This window comes from Cinclus cinclus, chromosome 8 (assembly GCF_963662255.1).
Source record: "Cinclus cinclus chromosome 8, bCinCin1.1, whole genome shotgun sequence".
Taxonomy (NCBI): domain Eukaryota; kingdom Metazoa; phylum Chordata; class Aves; order Passeriformes; family Cinclidae; genus Cinclus; species Cinclus cinclus.
In genome coordinates this window covers 4,674,624-4,692,208 of record NC_085053.1, presented here as the reverse complement: position 1 = coordinate 4,692,208, position 17,585 = coordinate 4,674,624, and the positions used below count along the sequence as shown (strand labels likewise).

Sequence of the window (17,585 nt, the reverse complement as noted above, 5' to 3'; positions counted from 1 at the left end):
GAGCTCTTTCAGTATTAAAATTCAAAGCTGGTAAAAGATGGAAATTTAGGAAATTAAATACCTTCCCTTTTCATAATGGAAGGTTTTTCTCTACAGGTATTACAGCTCTTTGAACCTCCCTCTGAGCAAACTAGTATCACACATACTGGGTTTTTACCTTCTGCCTATGAACCAGGGGATCCATTTCAGCTTAGGACTGAGCCCCAGTCCTTGTGCCTCCAGCATGGCAAGTCCATGCTCACTGTGTAATCACCCCCTTGACCATCCCTGGACACAGCAGGGCAGAGTCCTGGCTGGCAAGGCATCCCTATGTCCAGGACCCTGTCCCATCAGAGCAGCCAACCTGCTCTTCTCCCTGACAAGCAACTAGGTCCATCATGAGCCCTGAGTAAAGTGGAGCCAGGCTCCTGTGGCCCCACATCCCCACCTCATGCTGGGCAATCAGCCCGACTCTCCCCTACTCATTTACAGCTCTTGAGCCAGCCTTAGGGGTGGCCCAGGCTCTCCACCACACATCCACTCTGGGTGGCTTGGGCCTTGAAAGTAGTATCTTCTTTGGCCAGCTGAGTATCACAACTTCATATGTTTATTGATATGAGAAAGACAAATGGAAACTCTTGCACACAGCAGTTACTGCCACAAAAATTCTTCTTCGTTCGTCCTTTGTGGTTCCCTTACTCAGCCCAATTCAACATCAGAGACAACAGGATAATATTGCCTTTGCAATGTTTCTGCCATTAACTGACTGTGACTGGATTTTCATAGAATCATAGAAAGGTTTGAGTTGGATGGGTCTTTGAAACCCATCCAGTTCCACTCCTGCTGCCATAGGCAGGGACCCTTCCACTAGATCAAGGTTGGTCCAAGCCCCAGTGTTGCCCTTGATGTCCCTGGCCAGATTTAAATCCATTAAGGCTTTAGCTTTCCCAAGCTGATCCCTGGATGCTTGGACAGTCCTCCTGTATTCCTCTCAGGCTATCTGTCCTTGCTTCCATCCTCTGCAAGCTTCCTGTTCGTGTTTGACTTTATCTGGGAATTCCTTTTTCATCCATGAATGCCTCCTTGCATTTTTGCCTGATTTCCTATTTGTTGGGATGCATCACTCCTGAACTTGGAAAAGGTGACATCTGTTAAATACATGCATCATGATGTATATGATGTATGATGTACATGAAAGAATGAATAGCACTTTCACTATTAGTTAAGAGGGCATTTGAAAAATGCTTCATTCAGTTACATGACTTGCTTAAATGTCATTACATAACAAGGCTGTAAAACTTGAGGGTTTTCTTAACTGGGGCTTTTGCTCTTTTTTAGCTCCAAACTTACTGGGTGCTGAGAACTGCACTTGAACCTACCATTTCCTTTGCCTTGCACCACTGAGCTTGTATTTCTTCAGAATGACTGCAGTATTTCCATCAGGAAGGTTTAGTCAGGTCATTAATTTTAAAAGTTGAGAGTCATGCTTGACAGCAATTTATACTGCATGATTAGTTTACAGCAAGCTTCTTGATTTGGGTAAAATAGGAGAATATTCAACATCTGGTGCAGCACTGACTGATGTCACCCAAACAACTTTGCTATCCCTGCCCAGGACAGAAAGATCATCTGACCCAGTGGATGCCAGGAGGTGCCAACATCCAGCTCATGTGGTGATAGTACACTTTGATGTTGATCCTGAAATTACAGTTCATACAGTCACAGAATCACAGAATATTCTGACTTGGAAGGGGCCCACCAGGATCACTCAGTCCAGCTCCTGGCCTTCACAGGACACCCCAACAATCCTACCCTGTGCATCCCTGTGAGCATTGTCCAAATGCTCCTGGAGCTCTGGCAGCCTTGGAGCCGTGACTATTCCCTGGGAAACCTATTCAGTACCTGACCACCCTCTGAGGAAAGCATCTTTCCCTAATACCCAGCCTAATACTTCCCTGACACAGCTCCAGCAGTTCCCTTGGGTCTCCTGTCCCTGGTCTCAGAGAGCAGAGATCGGAGCTCTCTGCTGCCTGGGGAGGAGCTGCACTGCCGCCAAGGTCTGGCCTCAGTCTCCTCTGCTCCAGGATGAACAAACCAAGTGACTTCAGCTGCTCCTCCTTCATTTACTGTCAGTTAATCAAGTTGTTAAAAAAACCCAATAAATTACTCTGATCCTGATTTCATTTAAACCGTATTAATTGAGTAATTTTCTTCATGTTAAATTCTTTTTTTCAATTTCATGTTAGGTACAGGCAAAACTTCATGTGTTCTATGGCAGATAGAATCAAAAATATTATTAAATTAGGTGCTAATATAAAAGACAGATAAATAATTCCAGTCCACGAGTGATCTAGAGAAAAAGGTGAGAACTAAAACTTCATCATCTTAGTGATGCTTTGTTGAATTCTTTCCAGTAGCGTCATATCCCACTTGTACTAGGGAGCCCAGAACAAGTAATGAATACAGTACTTCAGGTGAGGCCTCGCCAGCACTGAATAGGGAAAGAATCTAGGAAGCCATGCCAGAAGGTCATGCAGCCATCCAGAGGAACCTCGACAAGCCTGAGAAATGGGCTGACAGGAACATCTCCAAGTTCAAGAAAGGGAAAGCTCAAAGTCCTGTTTCTGGAGAGGAACATTACCAGGCAGGCACCAGAACATACTGGGGACCACCTAGTTGGGCTGGAAAGCATATTGTCAGGAAAGGCTTTGGAGGTCCTGGAGAGCACCAAGGTTAACACAAGCCAAAATATGCATCCTTCTGGGAAAGCAGGGCAATGGGATCCTGAGCTGTGTTGAGAGTGCAAACAGCAGGCCGAGGGAGGGGACCCTTCTCTTCTGCTCAGCACTGGTGAGCACCTCTAGTGCTGGCTCCAGTTTGGGGCTCCTCAGCTCAGAAAAATGCAGTGAAGGCTTGTAAAGATGATAATAGAGGGACAGGAACAACTCTGCTATAAGGGAAGATGGAGAAAGATGTAACTCTTGAGCCTGGAGAAGAGAAGGCTTAGGGTGATCTTATCAATGTCTGTAAGTATCTGAAGGGATGGTGCAAAGAAGACAGAGCTGGGCCAATGACACAACTAGAGGGAGCAGTCACAAACTGAAATACAGGAGGTTCCCTGTGATCTCTAGGAAACACTTTGTTATTGTGAGGATGACTGAGCACCGGCCCAGATTTCCCTGGGTGCTTGCAAAGTCTTCTTAAAGCTATTGAAAAATCTGCTGAGACAGTTTTCTTTTTCATATATGTTCACAAACTTAAAGAAGAAGATGCAAAAAAGTCCTTTTTGCTAACACATGTGATGGAGGGTATTTGCACCACTTAATTAGTGGCTTCTCTGAAGTTTCTTATATCTTCATTCAGAGCCAGGATTAAAAAACACGGAAGAGACGAATTTTCTCATGTTCAGGCTTCGTTGTTTCTTAAATCTTAAGTACAGAGACATCTGCAACAGTTCCAGCTACCAGCTAAAAGCGAGCAAAAAGGAGGTGAACCTAGCTAGCTGGGGGAAGCCAGAGGGCAACCTGGCCGAGACGTGGGCAGGTGCAAACGCCTGGAACGGGGACAGGGAACGACCTTGGCGGTGTCTGTGAGGAAAGCTGTCCCTTGGACACACCAAGGGTCTCCTGGCCCAGCCAGAGCTGCCTCCACGCGCACGTGGCAAGGCCCCCAGAATCCTTGATGGATGCAGGGACGGGACGGGACAGCGCATAATGATCTTTCCCATCAGAGCCCCCATGTCAGACTCCTCTATCCAGCAGCACAGACCTCACACCACGGGACCCTGGGTGCGTCCCTGGAGCGCTGGAGACTGGCTCAGCTGCAGCTGGGGAGCAGGGATGTGGTGTGGCAGGACACAGCACAGAGCGCCATTACCTTGGATGTCTTGCAAGCAGTGTAAGAAAGAAACCAGCTGAAATCCAGACAAAAAATATTTTTGCCAATTTCTGCGCCTTTACCTGCACACCAGAACAATGGCATTTCTTACCGTGTTATAAATGAGAAACAAAAATTCTCGATATTTAGTAGAATTGAGATTGCTTTATTTGATCCAGACGAGCAAGCAGCGCTGGGGAAGGTGAGGGGTCACCGCCCACTCCACGCTCCATCCAACCTTGGTTTGCAGCCTCTTCTTATAGTATGGGCTCTCGTTGTAACTTTTAACTTTGCCAGGTAAGCAGTGGCGGTCAAATAAACATCCATACAGTCTCTGGGCTGCAGTCAGTCTCACAGATCAGCGGCAAAAGTCGGGGAGTCTGGTCTTTGTAGATAGGCAGCAATGATCAAACGAAGGCAGGAAGTCTGATTTTGCAAAATCTATCGGACGAGCCCTCGGCAGCCGCCGGGGACGCTGCGGGTGAGGCTGGGCCGGGCCCCCGCTCCCCCTCCGTCACTCTGACAGCGGCACGCGCGTCCGGGCGGCAGCGCCTGAGGGCCCCTGGAGGGGGCGGGGAGAGAGCCGGCAGCGACCCCGGGAGCGACCCCGAGGGACACCGGGAGCGACCCCGGGAGCGACCCCGAGGGACCCCGGGAGCGATACCGGGAGCGACCCCGAGGGACACCGGGAGCGATACCGGGAGCGACCCCGAGGGACACCGGGAGCGACATCCGTAGGGCCTGGACGGTGAGAGGTAGGCGTGCAGTTTCACCGCTAGGAGTCTCCGGGAGGCCACGAAGCTGCTTTGAAGCCTGGAGCTCCTCTGCTCTAGGACAGGCTGGGAGAGCTGAGGGTGTCCCGTCTGGAGAACAGAAGGCTCCAGGGAGACTTTAGAGCCCCTTGCTGTGCCTACTAGGGCTCCAAGAGAGCTGGAGAGGCACTTGGGAAAAGGGTCTGGACTGGCGGGACAAGGGGGAATGGCTTCAAACTGCCAGAGGGCAGGGGTAGATGCGATATTGGAAAGGAATTCTTCCTTGTGTGGGTGCTGAGGCCCTGGCACAGGTTGTTCAGGGAGGCTGTGTGGGTGCCCCATCCCAGGAAGTGTCCAAGGCTGGGTTGGACAGGACTTGGAGTAACCTGGGCTAGTGGAAAGCATCCCTGCCTACGTCAGGATGTTGGAAGAAGATAATCTATCTCAAGGTCCCTTCCAGCCCACGCCATTCTGGGATTCTAGGATTCATGGGAGGCCCTTTTCCAAGTGAAGTGTTGTATCTCTTGGCTGCCAGCTTGTAGTTGCCAGTTCTTGTGGAAGCAGGCCTGGCCAGTCAGCTGTGAGGAGCCATGGGCTCTCAACAGGACAAGCGTGACGTATTCACAGAGAGGAAGGCTGTAGACAGATCTTCAAGGCCCAGGTAGAAAAAGCAAAGAATTGAGTAAAAGCCAAAGGTGGGTTGTGTTGGCCAGTTTGCTGGCTGTTGAAATGACCCCAGGTAATTTTCAGCATTTCTGGTTTGGATTTGTTTTAGTAAAAAATGAATGTGTTATCTCCAGAATATGCTCTCCAATGCACCTACATGTGTTCCCATCTCTTTGTTGTATATCAGGTTATATTAACTGAAGGCAGAATCAGAACACAGCAGTAAAACATTTAGAGGCGTAATTAGCCAGATTCAGGCATTTTTAACTCTGCTGTTGACTTTTCTGGTAACTGTAAGCAAGGTGACACAATTCAGTTAAGATTATAGTTTTTTTTTTCTCATTTTGAAAATAGCCTTAGATGAAGATGGTTATACATGTGGCATGTAGGGTTCATTATTTTACCTTTCTCTTCTGCTGTCTTTCCCTTACTAGTTTTTATTAATTATTTTGTCGCTTTTTTTATTCAGTAGGTTTGAAGGAATTCTAGTTGTTGAGATTATGGTTCTTTGAAGGCTCACCTAGCCCACGTTTTGGGTGAAGGAAAGAAGAAGACAAGGTCCTCTAAGATGAGTAAAAGGCATACTTTAAATAGACATTCAGAAATGTCTGCTGATGCCATGCCATTACCTTGTAACCAGCAGAAATGTGTTGGAAAAACACCCATCAGTGACTTCACAAAAAAGCCACACTCAGACAGGTAAAGAACAGAAGCATAATCCCCAATTATATGTTCATAAATAAAGGTATGAAGTTGACAGATTTTCATTGGGAATTAGAAACTCTTGGAAATTCTTGGTCACAGAACTAACAACTTGGAATAGACTGTCTCCTTGCCAAATGTCAATTTGTTGTAATGAACTGCATGCTGCCCGTTCAAGTGCAGGGCTAATAGACTAATATTTGCCACGGCAGGCATATTGTATGTCTTTCCTTTTAAAGAGAAACTGTCTTTGCTCATAGCAATCTAGATATATACCCAGTCTGACACCTACTTTTTAGGTTATATTTCCAAGTAAATGGCTTACATGATGATGCAGTAGGGTTATGTAATGAACAAAAATGAAGTTAATCCATCCATCCTTTTTTACCCTAAGCCAGCTGCTGAATAATGATACAGGGATTCTCACTGACCCCAAGGAGAAACACAGTGCCCAAGCTTTTGGGAAAAGCACTGGGCAGATAAAGACTATTTCCACATTTCTTGCTAGCATCTCCTTAAAAGCTAATAGGTTTTTTAATCTTTCAGAGCTGTTATATATGTCTTTGTAGTTTACATCTACTAAATCTAGCGTGTATTGCTTTAATGCCATCCTAATAGATTTGAAGTTGGGATCTACCCAGGCTTCAGTGTCTCAGAAGGAGCAACGTTGATTCTTTGAATTATATTCTTTGAAGTTAGAATGATACTTAGGATCACTTTAATGTTACATTTTGCCAATTAAAGTGAATTATACTATTATGTTAGTCCCTCTTCTGGTGCATTTTTAGTACAAATCAAAGCTTCATTCTCTGTTTCAGACACCCTACAACTTTTCTAGAGGCATCAGGAAATGTAGATACAAGTTCATCTGAGAAAGTCAGAGGCCTGCCTGATGTAGTTGGTAAAACTGGTTTCCCTTAATGTCATCTATTTTCATTTGCATTCACAGGAGACATGGTACATGTAATGGGTTTAGATGGACAAGGTATAAAATTCTCCTAGTTTGAATGTAAACCAGAAGGACAAATTATCCCCACACAAATACCTTGTGAGAGATTTCAAATCAGAGTTACAATTTAATAGATTACAGCAAATGGAACGATATGGAAAAACTGGTTTAAAACCACAGAGTCAGAGTACAGACTGGCATTCTGTTGGTCAGGGTGTTTGCAGTCCTGTCAGAAGCAGTGCTCTTCTGGCAGTTCTGGTCCTCCTCTGAATGTCCAGCGGTGGTGTTGTCCCAAGACCCTAGACTGCCTAAATTATATACGGTGGGGTTCAGGTGGTACATCCCCCAGGGTAGGGAGGTTCACAATGGAATGATGTAATCCCTTGAGGTTTTTTTGGAGTCCTTAATAGCAGTTGCAGCTGCCCATTCCTCCAGTGCATATTCAGTTCATTATGGCCCATTAGCAGAGACAACACTTTCCGGGTGAGTGGTGGTGCTGCTTTCCCATCTGAGCCATCCTAAGGATCAAGAAACGCGACCTCACCTTGCAGGGTTTGCCTCTTCTCCTTTTAACCCAGATGGTATCCCGGGGGGCCGGGTGTGCACCGAAAATGACCCAACATTAACAGTTTATCACAAAATGAGGTAGAGAGGACTAGAATAGCAGTTTGGTTTTACCCACATTGGCACTCTTTCCTGCAAGGCAATAAAAATCAAGCTCAGAAGTAGTCTGACACATTTTTGATGATTCGTAGGTAATTTCGAAGATGAAGAGATTTCCAATAGAAAAAAAAAAACAGTTGTGAAATTGTTGGTCAGTCACAGGTTATGCTGAGATGATGAATTCCAGTTTTTATGTAATAAGATCTCATTCCTAAAATGTTGCAGTTTTTTTGCATCATACCTGATGATGCTGGAGTTGATAGTTCCATGCTATTATCCTTCTGAAAATCAGAAGTTAATAAAGGAAATTTTAAAATACACTCTAATATTTTGTATTTTTAACTTCCATTTGCTAAGATTGCACTTCCCATGGAAAGACGTTGCACACTGTGAGAGCTGCAGGAACTAAAGCAGTCATAGTGTAGATTTAGGGATTTACTGTTCCTACATCTCACGTTCTTGTTATAAATTACCACAATCGGGTAGGACAATCAATAAGGCAATTTATTGATTCATCGATAAGGGATGGGCAAGCAGCGCTGGGGACGCGGGCAGTCTGTGCTCCACCAACACGTCTGTCCTACCCCTGGCCACTGCCCCTTTTACAGGCAGTTTCTTGTGGGGCCGTGTCATGCCTACTGTGCTGGGGTACGAGTCTGAGCAAGCCCGAACGTGTTGGCTAGTACTCAAGCAGCAGTGGCTACAAACCCCCCCGCGAGGTGTGGACAAGGCTCATACATGTTCTCAGGTTACACTCCTAGCCAGCAGGTAACAGCAGTAACAAGTCTGTTCATGTTCGCACAAGCCCGTGTTTTCCTTATACATAAAAAGTGGATCCAATTTATAATTATAGTGGCAAAAAAAAAAAGAAAAAAATAACAGCAAAGGCCAGCAATTCACAGCAAAGTGATTTAAAGAAATATAATAATTATGTTTTCCTTTGTCTCGTGTTGGTGCTTTACTTTTAGTATTCTTTTTTATATTGATCCCATGGTGTATTTCTGTAACGACACGAATCACTATGTAATATTTGACTTTCTGCAGCAACAGTTCCAGGCTATAGAGTCTTCATTTCTTTCTCAGCAGTTCCTGAGAAAGCAGGCAGCAGTACATGGAAGTACCTGGCAGAACGGCAGCAAAAGCATCATTATCAAGCAGTGACTGAAATGCAGCAGGAGCTGCACTGCATTGGCAGGGTAAGGCAGGATTTTTTTAATCTAGGCTCTGAGAGTGCTTTTCTAAGGTCGGGGCCCAGTATTTAAATGATCACACTGACCTACCGTTTTAGGAGATGGAAGCCTCTGTTTTGAAGCTTCAGGAATTCCTTCAGCTAAAATTGATGAAATCAGATGAAAAGAGTAAACATCTGTTTGAAAAGATTGCATCTGACATGGCTTTGGAAGGTTTCTCATTTGAAGTAAGGCAGTTCAGAGCATTGGCTCAACTTTAGTTACTTGTACAGTGTAACATCTTCTTATGGCTCCCTGGAGTCCTAAATTGATGTTTTTTCCTTTTATTTTTTTTTTTTTTTAATATATATACTCACTTTTCAATGAGATTGAGACTAGATTTTTTTGCAGGGTTTGGAAGAACTGTGGAATATGATCCACGAGGAATCCTCAAACAGAAAGAACCAGATTAGGGCAGTGGACAAATCCTTAAAGGAGATCGAAAGGAGTCGAGCCGTTAAAGTGAGCTGCAGTCTTAATAACTGTTATTTAAGCACAGGATATTTGCTGATATAATGCTGGATGCAAAGCAAAGAGTAGCTTGTTTCCACAAGAGTCAGAGTCTGCCATTAGTTCTGTTGTGTGGTGATTGCTTTCTTTTCACCAATAAACCATTCACTCATTTTGCATCTACATAATCAGGAGAAGATACTTTTTTCCTAGTTTTAAGGTGTTTCTTTCTTTCACAATTGCCTATACTAAAGATGCATGGAATATATGAGCTGCTTTTATTTCCTTGGAGGGTTGTGTAGGTCAAACTTTCACCTGGTCTGTTATTTTTTGGAGGACATACCTATTCTGCATCTGAGAAGGAGCATAGACATGACCTAGCTTGATTTTAGTTTGGGTGTAAGTATCAAATGTGTTACAGCTTTGTAGTCTTCAGCCTGACCTGTTAAAAATCATTGGATATCATAGGAAATGGTTGGATAAAACAATGAATAGACTATGGAAGAGATTGCTGCACTATCCTTGTAGGCAAAGTGCCTACAAAGTTCTACCAGTGGCACTTTCTTCTCTCTTTGTAATTCAGGTATGATGAATAGGTCCAAGAATATCACCAGTAACCTTTCTGTTGAATTAGTCACAGCTAATGTCAGTGATGAACACATTTGCTTTAATTTTGTGTTCACTTAAAACAGGCACTGGTGGATTCCCTTCAGATGTTTGAAAGGAAGTTGGTTTGATTTTTAAATTCATACTGCATCCTGTCTGCTGAGCACTTTATTATCACAGATATTAAAGAAAAATCATCTGAGTAGTAGCAAAGTCAAATGTTTTAGTTACTGTTTTTAAGAATTACTGAAAAAAATCGGTCTTTTAGGTAACTAAGATTAGTATCTTAAAATTTACTTCTCAATCTGTGTTTTGTGCAATTAATTTTAATTCATTATAATATATTTAATAAATTAATTTAATGGAATTCACTTTAATGGAAAAAATTGTCTTGTTCATGTAGGTTTTAACTTGGGAAACTGATATTTGAGTTATACTTTTCGTTGTTGTTGATTTTCTTTATTCTTCTATTGCACAGATAGCAGATGTACTGACCAAGTATACTGTGAAACTGCAGGAAATTTCCTTCTTCTTGGCAGCTGATGTTCACAAGCTCATTAACGATAAGGCCATGGTAAATATTTTACCTGGGGCAAGATAGCAATCTGAATATTCCTAGAATGTCTTCTTTTCCCCAACTGAAATTCATTTTTTCTGCCTATCACTCACTGAAATATGGAAAAGATTTATACTTTGCAGGGTATTTGTTATCATTTGTTGTCCTTTTCCCCCTCATTTTCTGTAGAAGAGACAATTTTTTTGTTGTTGTTTTTCATGTTGTATGCGGCTTCTACTCCTGGTTTTATTTTTTAATGCACAGAATATAAACAGAGCACTGCTGGATAATGAGAGAGCTACTGCCAAGCTACTCTTTCATCTAATGAAATCAGAGCTTGAAAAAGAAAAATTGCATCAACTGAAATGGCAAGGGAGAGTCATGGACTGGAAGCTAATCCAAAAGAACTTTGTAGTTCAGAGTTTCAGGTCAGAAATTTTGCAGTCTTCTTTTGGACAATGAGTAACACAAAGTGGCTAGTGTCCACTTTTGGTTTCTGTAAAAGCAATACTTGATCATTTTTAATTTATGCATATCATGTATGATATCACATATATAGTGCTTCTATTATCCATATCTATTTTCCATCCTGCAGAGAATTTATGGCAAGTGAAGAAATACAGAATCCCCCAGCTGTGAAAACGGAAATGGAAAATATGATAAAGGAGCAGATTGTACTTAGTGAGCAGAGACTGAGGGTTTTGCAATATATTGGGTATGGCAAAAGAGGGTATAGCATAAAGGAAAACAATTCTTTCTGGAGTTAATGAAAGACTTGGCTATAAAATGCACTTTGCTTCCTGTCAATGTGTGATTGTTAAATTCAGCAGTAAGGCAGGGTCTGAACCTATTTTTGTACAGCTGTTTTTAATGGAAAAAATGTATTCTTGATTTTCAGTGCACCAGCTACACTAAATAGGTGGTGATCAAGGGCTAAAAATGTAGGAATGCATAAGTAAATCTTACTGACTTTTGAAACATAGTAGAAATGGGCAAAGATGGGTGGAGGGCTAGAAGCTGGTGCTTTTGTTAAGGCATTTTTTTCTCCATGGCATGGGATTTTATTTGTGTGATAAATTAAGAGAGGAGTCTGGATAGAAATCTAACACTGCGGTGTTTGAATATCTATCCTGAACACTAGAAACATTTTTGGGTGCAATGCATTATAATATTTACAGGGAGGTTTTTTTACAGTGGACGTAGGAACAAGGTAGATTACAGTTAGTTCCTTGTCGGGCAATAAACAGTTGGCCTTGAGCAACAGCAGTCTCTGGTTTATTTTCATTGCCAAGATGGCTGTAAATAAAATAAAGCACAGTAGTATGGATATTCTGATTCATGATTTTATATTTTAAGTACTGACTGGTTTGTATTTTAAGATACCTGACTCTTGTTTCCTACTTTGATAGCACCTTGTTGCCTCCAACACATACAAAATCTGATATACATGAATGGTACAGAACTCTGGAGAATTTAAATAAAAATATAGGTAAGTTGGGAAATCATAAAAACTGTCTGGAATTCAAGCAATATTTTCTCCCAGGCAACGATGAGGCAGACAGTTGCTTTGAAAGTGCATGTTTGCTCTATTCTTTGTTACATGTGTTCCCACATACCTTCTCAGTTGCTTTGAGCTGGTGGTAAGACCCAAAGAAGCTGCCTGTGGCATCACTTTCCTTTGGCCAGTACAAATACCTGTGCATGGTGAGATCTAGCAGGAGCTGGATTGCTTAGAATTAATCTGGGGGAAGATTAGTTAGTTTGGACATGGATCAGTTCTCAATCATACAAAACTACTCCTTTTTAACTCTTGGAGAAGGAGAGGGGAAGTACTGGAGATACTTCCTTTCTCTGTGTCCTGTAGTATGCCTTCCCTCTCTGTGTCTGCCTTCTCTTGCTCCAGAGCACATCCTGTTGTGATGTTTGTAGCCTGTATGGTAGCAAAGAAGTTGGTAGCAATTGTAAATACCTTGCTGCTTTTAAGCATTAATGATAAACAGGTGTGTATTAAAATGTCTTGATTTGTTTGGTTGGTAGTGTCTGTAGGCACAGGTCTGTAGGCACTGCTGGGATCTGTTCCTTGTGCTGAGATTCAGCACATGGCCTCTGGCACGTTTCCATTTCACACTGCACTATGAAATATGGGAGTTTTGACTGTGGTCTGTTCCGTGTCATTCAGACACCTGTAATGTGGAGGGTGTGAAGAAAATGCGCATCCAGTATGAGCTGGTCCAGGGCAAATGTCAGGAGAAAGTGCAGATGTGCAAGGTGAGTGTCACAGCTTTTGGGTGTGATAGCCATGGTACAATGTGTCATTACAGTAAAGTGTGTCTGAGGATCCACCAAACATTGAAATAACAAGTGGAATTGCTTTTTAACCTCTGCCTTACTCTGTTCAAAAAGTAACCATCTGTTTGGTTTCACAGTAGTATTTGATATTTATACTTGAAATGTATAAAAGCCATAAGAAATACCAGTAATGAAGGGAGTGCTGTCCTACATTTATGTGGAAGATGCAAGGACCCTCAGCCTTTGTGCTAAATCTGTCTTACCTTGAGAAAGAAGTTCCACCTCTCAGCCTCAATTTCTCCTTTTGTATCCAATCAAATTGTATTGCTTACTAATATAATATGGCATGTAAGAGACTGAGTCTTTCTCTGTCCATCACAAGAAAAGAAACACTAAATTTAGCCATGCTCTCTGAAAGCCACACAATATTTATTATATGCACGTCAATAATTTGCTGTTCTTTTAATTTAGATGGCCCTGTTGGATATGAACATTTGCACAGTAGAAGATGCTGAAGTTGTGCATTCCAACATGCTTCAGATGACTGAGAAACTAAAACGTGGGTTTGAAGGAGAAGTGGAGCACATGGATGTACGTTTATTTTATGACATTTATTTTCATCACTCCTTGGGATCAGTCTGTTCTTGCTGTGCTCCCACCTGCAATGCCTTCTGCATTGTAGGCTACTGATGTCACATTAGAAAGAGGTCCACAGTGTGACTAAACACTACAGACAAACTGTTTGGTGTGGAAAAGTTTCATGTGGAAGTGTTCATAATTATTGTGTTTATTATTTGTAATGTAAATATATTGTATTTTTATTATCATTTATATATGAAAGATATATGATAGAGATGAATGACATATGGCCCAGTCTGCCTAAAGTCAGAGGAATAGCTTTAAATGTTCTCCTAAATGTCTTCCAATCTTTTCTGTACATAAAAATGACTGGGCAGTTGTTCCTAAGGTGATAAATTATAAAATGTGATTTGGTGCTTTATGATGCCAGAATAAATAGAAGTTTTGATAATCCACATTCTTACCCAGTTTACTTGGAGATTTTTTTTTTTTCACTCTCCAGATAGAAGACACTGTGTTGAATACCAGTTGTATAATTCCAGGCAGCCTTTTATCATATTACATGTCCTCTTACTCATTTCACCTTCCAGCCATTTAAAAGTAGCTTGTTCACTTGAATGTTTTTCTTCAGAGTGATTTTAAGGAGATGGCTAAATGGCACGAGAAGTGTTGTCAAGGCTTGTACAGATGTGTTCAGGAGGCCATGGATCTCTGGGATGTCCATCAACTCCAACTGTCCCAGCAGGAAGATGCACTTCAAAAAAAAATAGATGAATACAGATGGGAACAAGATCACATAATAGAGGTATAAACATAAAAACAAGGGTGTGGTATAAAGACAGGACTTCTTAATGCAAAGAACCCTCTGAAATTTGAAATATCTGCTATAAAATTAAAAATGTAATCTTTGACTTTTATATTGGAATTTCTACTCTTCAGTTTCATTCTGTCAGGTGCATTTTTGCTAACTGCTTGATTCATACTGAATGGACAGTCCTGTCTTATTATTGGTATGGCAGCAGTGATAAAGATCACTGCTGCTTTCTGTATAAAGTGGCTGCAAGTTGCTATTGTGAGATCTTGTGCAGGTATAGAGTGTGGTTGGATGTGAGGTTCTCATATTTACAACAGCCAACTTGGGGTGGCAATGTCAGAGGTGTTCATTATCTAGGAAGATCTTCATAGGTGATGAGTTTTGCTAAGGTAGCTTCCCTTCTGGGTGTAGAATATATGTGCATAATTACCTTACTTGAATCCTAAATAGTTACGGAGATTTTAGTATACACTAAACCATTTTTACTTGCTTTTTTATGTGGCCTTAGATGATGAAAGGTGATCTGGATACAATTTTAAAAAAAATGCAAATGGCGAGCTGTGAAGAAGAGCTGAAGGAATATTTGGAGAACACCCTTTCTACTTTAGATCAAATTAGAACAAGGTATGAATTTTGTATTGTAAACTTAAAGAGTAGAACATATTTTAACACTGGTTGTACTACTTATGCCTTGTTTATGTTGTTGTGTGAAGGCGTCGAAAAAGACTTTTTTACTTCATGTAAAAATATAAAATAATGTATATATTGAACAAGGTTAAGGCAAATAATACCCACAGTTTAGGAATGGGACAAGGAAGCCTTCTATCATTCAAAAACCGTACCACATCAGTATTACTGTTCATACCATCACATCCATGCCTTATTCAGAAGGTAAAAGTAGTAGTCCAGATTCTTGAATCACAGGAATCAGAAGTTGGTCTGCACCATCACCTCTTCACTCACAGATTTGATCTCATTCAAAGTTCTAAGAACTAAGATCTTTAAGATAGCCAAAATATTTATGTTTTTGTTAAGCTCGCTGTTAACCTTCACATGATTAGGCACTTGCAGCTTTAAAAACCATATAAAAATTGGTACAATACAGCTTTCCTTGCTAAAGATCTTAGCAGCAGCTCTGAAGCCATAGAGGAAGCAGCTCTGTTCACACACCCAGGAGGTATTTTCTATCTGTTTGATCAGAGGCACATTAGAAGAGCAATATGGACCTGAGGGGCAGATGCACATACCTTCACACACCTCACAGTGGGATTGTGGTTAGAGCTGGAGGTTTGATACTCTTACTGATTATTTGAGCAGTTAAAAAAAGGCCAGAGGCAACAGTCCAAGTGAAAATACAACACCAGGTTGCAGAAGAGAATGTTACCTATCTGAACATCTGAACACATACATAAATTCCCCATAATTATCTTTGTTTAGGAAACAAAGCAAAGGTAAATGTAAATGAATACAAGTGTGAATATTGATTTTTCTTGAATCGAGACTCTGCTTTATTTTCAAGTAAAAGGAAAATAAACCAGAAAGGCTCAGCTGAGCACAGTGCAGAACTAACATGGAAGACAGTAATTTGACCTCTCTTATGTAAGCAGTGTTTGAGTGGTTCTCCATCCAAAAGGAAGGATGTAAAATTATTTGTAAATATTTTTTAACTTCCGTGAATTTATTTATTTATAATGAACTAATCTCTAACAAGCCAGGATGTGATTGTATTCAGTATTAACAGATAAATGGCAGCATTTAGCCTAAAGGTTTTATGAGATTAATCAGGAAGTTAGATTTAGATTTAAAGGCACTATAGTCATATTTATTTCTATACATACTTGAGTCTCTTAAACAGTGACCTTAAATTTGACAGGAATGAGACACTCAAGCAAATTGTAATGGATGAAGTAACGGCTTACCCAAAAGCCATTTTGTGGCAATTGATTTCTTATAGTATAGCCATCAGCCAGCATTTTAGTGTGAAGGAAATCTTCAAACAGGTAAAAAGAAATTTTTTTTTGGTTTAAAACCTTACTGGTGTATTAATTTTTCACTTTAGAGAAAATTTTCATTACCTTTAAAATTCAGATTATATAAAGTATTGTTTCAGACACTGAATAAAGTGCTTTTGGTAGAGATAGGAGAGGAAAACAAAAACATTTCTCAGTCCCACACTTTTAACTCTGTCACAAACGGCATTTAAGCAAATTCATTTGCCTTTTGAACAGAAAACTATAAAGTAACAGGCTTACCATTATCATTTTGAGTGTTACAGGTACTTTAGATAGTAAGTGATCTATTCAAGATTATATCTTACTGAAATAGATACATTTTGAGAAGGGATATGGATTTCTTGTAAGAAAGCAAATCCATATTTTAAAATGGGATGTGGTGGGTGTTTTTTGCTGTTTTTTGTTGTTTTGCTTTTAGAACTTGCAAGGCACGACACACTTCATAGTTCAAGATCAAAACAGTACCACAACAATCCAAACAGGTATTTATTCTTGGTTGTTTTTCAATCTGTGTATCTTTGGATCATAACCAGTAGAACTCTGCTTTAACTGTAAATAAGTAGTTGAGGCTTCAGAAGCTGAACATATGGTGGAACAGCAGGCTGAGAGCATTATGCAAGGAGAGGAAAGAGAGGAAAATCATAGTTTCCTGAGTTGGAAGGGACCCATAGGGTTCGTGAAATTCCAGCTCCTGGCCCTGCACAGACACTCAGCAATCCCACCCTCTGCATCCCTGAGAGCATTGTCCAAACACTCCTGGATCTCTGGCAGCCTTGGGGCTGTGCCCATTCCCTGGAGAACCTATTCAGTGCCTGACCACCCTCTGAGGAAAGCATCTTTCCCTGATACCCAGCCTAATTCTCCATTGCCGCAGCTCCTGGCATTCCCTTGGGTCCTGTCCCTGGTCACAGAGAGCAGAGATCAAAGCTGCCCCTCTGCTGCCCTTGAGAGGAGCTGTAGCCCCCAGTGAGGTGTGACCTCAGTCTGCTCTCTCCAGCTGAACCAAATGCCCTCAGCCACTCTTTGTATGGCTTCCCCCCCAGACCCATCACTATCTCTGTGTCCCTCTTTTGGACACGTCTCTAATAGCTTTAGGTCTTTCTGACATTGTGGCATCCAAAATTGCCCCCAGGGCTTGAAGAGAGCACATCCCAGCCCAGAGCAGAGCAGGACAATCACCTCTCTCGACTGGTGCCAGAAGATAGGGACAGCTGTCAAAAATCAGCTGGAGAAACAAATCTGACAGAGAAACAGGTGATCTTGGCACAGGAAATTGAAGAAACTGAAGAAGAAGATGAGGAGAGTATTCCTTATAAAAGTGAAGAAAATGAGCATGCAGAACAAGGACCAAGCATTATGCAGGTGAGCAAGAGAATAAGTTTGAAGGTGAAGGCAGTCTGTCCAAAATAAGGAGAAATAGGAAGTCTTTTTGCTGAGAATGAGTAGAAAGTCCTTTTTTGTTT

The 17,585-nt window shown here is 41.5% G+C and overlaps 1 protein-coding gene across 1 annotated transcript in view; it reads left to right on the top strand.

Annotated features, from left to right (window-relative positions):
• Positions 1–5,584: 5,584 nt before the first annotated feature.
• CCDC180 (coiled-coil domain containing 180) overlaps positions 5,585–17,585 on the top strand; it is a 28,164-nt gene continuing 16,163 nt past the window's right edge. Inside the window, exons 1-16 of the mRNA XM_062497624.1 lie at positions 5,585–5,972; positions 6,794–6,876; positions 8,674–8,783; positions 8,876–9,004; positions 9,168–9,278; positions 10,351–10,446; positions 10,693–10,856; positions 11,024–11,143; positions 11,838–11,917; positions 12,608–12,696; positions 13,189–13,308; positions 13,928–14,101; positions 14,619–14,734; positions 15,984–16,110; positions 16,541–16,604; positions 17,255–17,484. Of these exons, the coding sequence (XP_062353608.1) occupies positions 5,842–5,972; positions 6,794–6,876; positions 8,674–8,783; positions 8,876–9,004; positions 9,168–9,278; positions 10,351–10,446; positions 10,693–10,856; positions 11,024–11,143; positions 11,838–11,917; positions 12,608–12,696; positions 13,189–13,308; positions 13,928–14,101; positions 14,619–14,734; positions 15,984–16,110; positions 16,541–16,604; positions 17,255–17,484 (1,944 nt within the window). The 5' untranslated portion in view covers positions 5,585–5,841. The remainder of the gene's footprint in view (positions 5,973–6,793; positions 6,877–8,673; positions 8,784–8,875; positions 9,005–9,167; positions 9,279–10,350; positions 10,447–10,692; positions 10,857–11,023; positions 11,144–11,837; positions 11,918–12,607; positions 12,697–13,188; positions 13,309–13,927; positions 14,102–14,618; positions 14,735–15,983; positions 16,111–16,540; positions 16,605–17,254; positions 17,485–17,585) is intronic.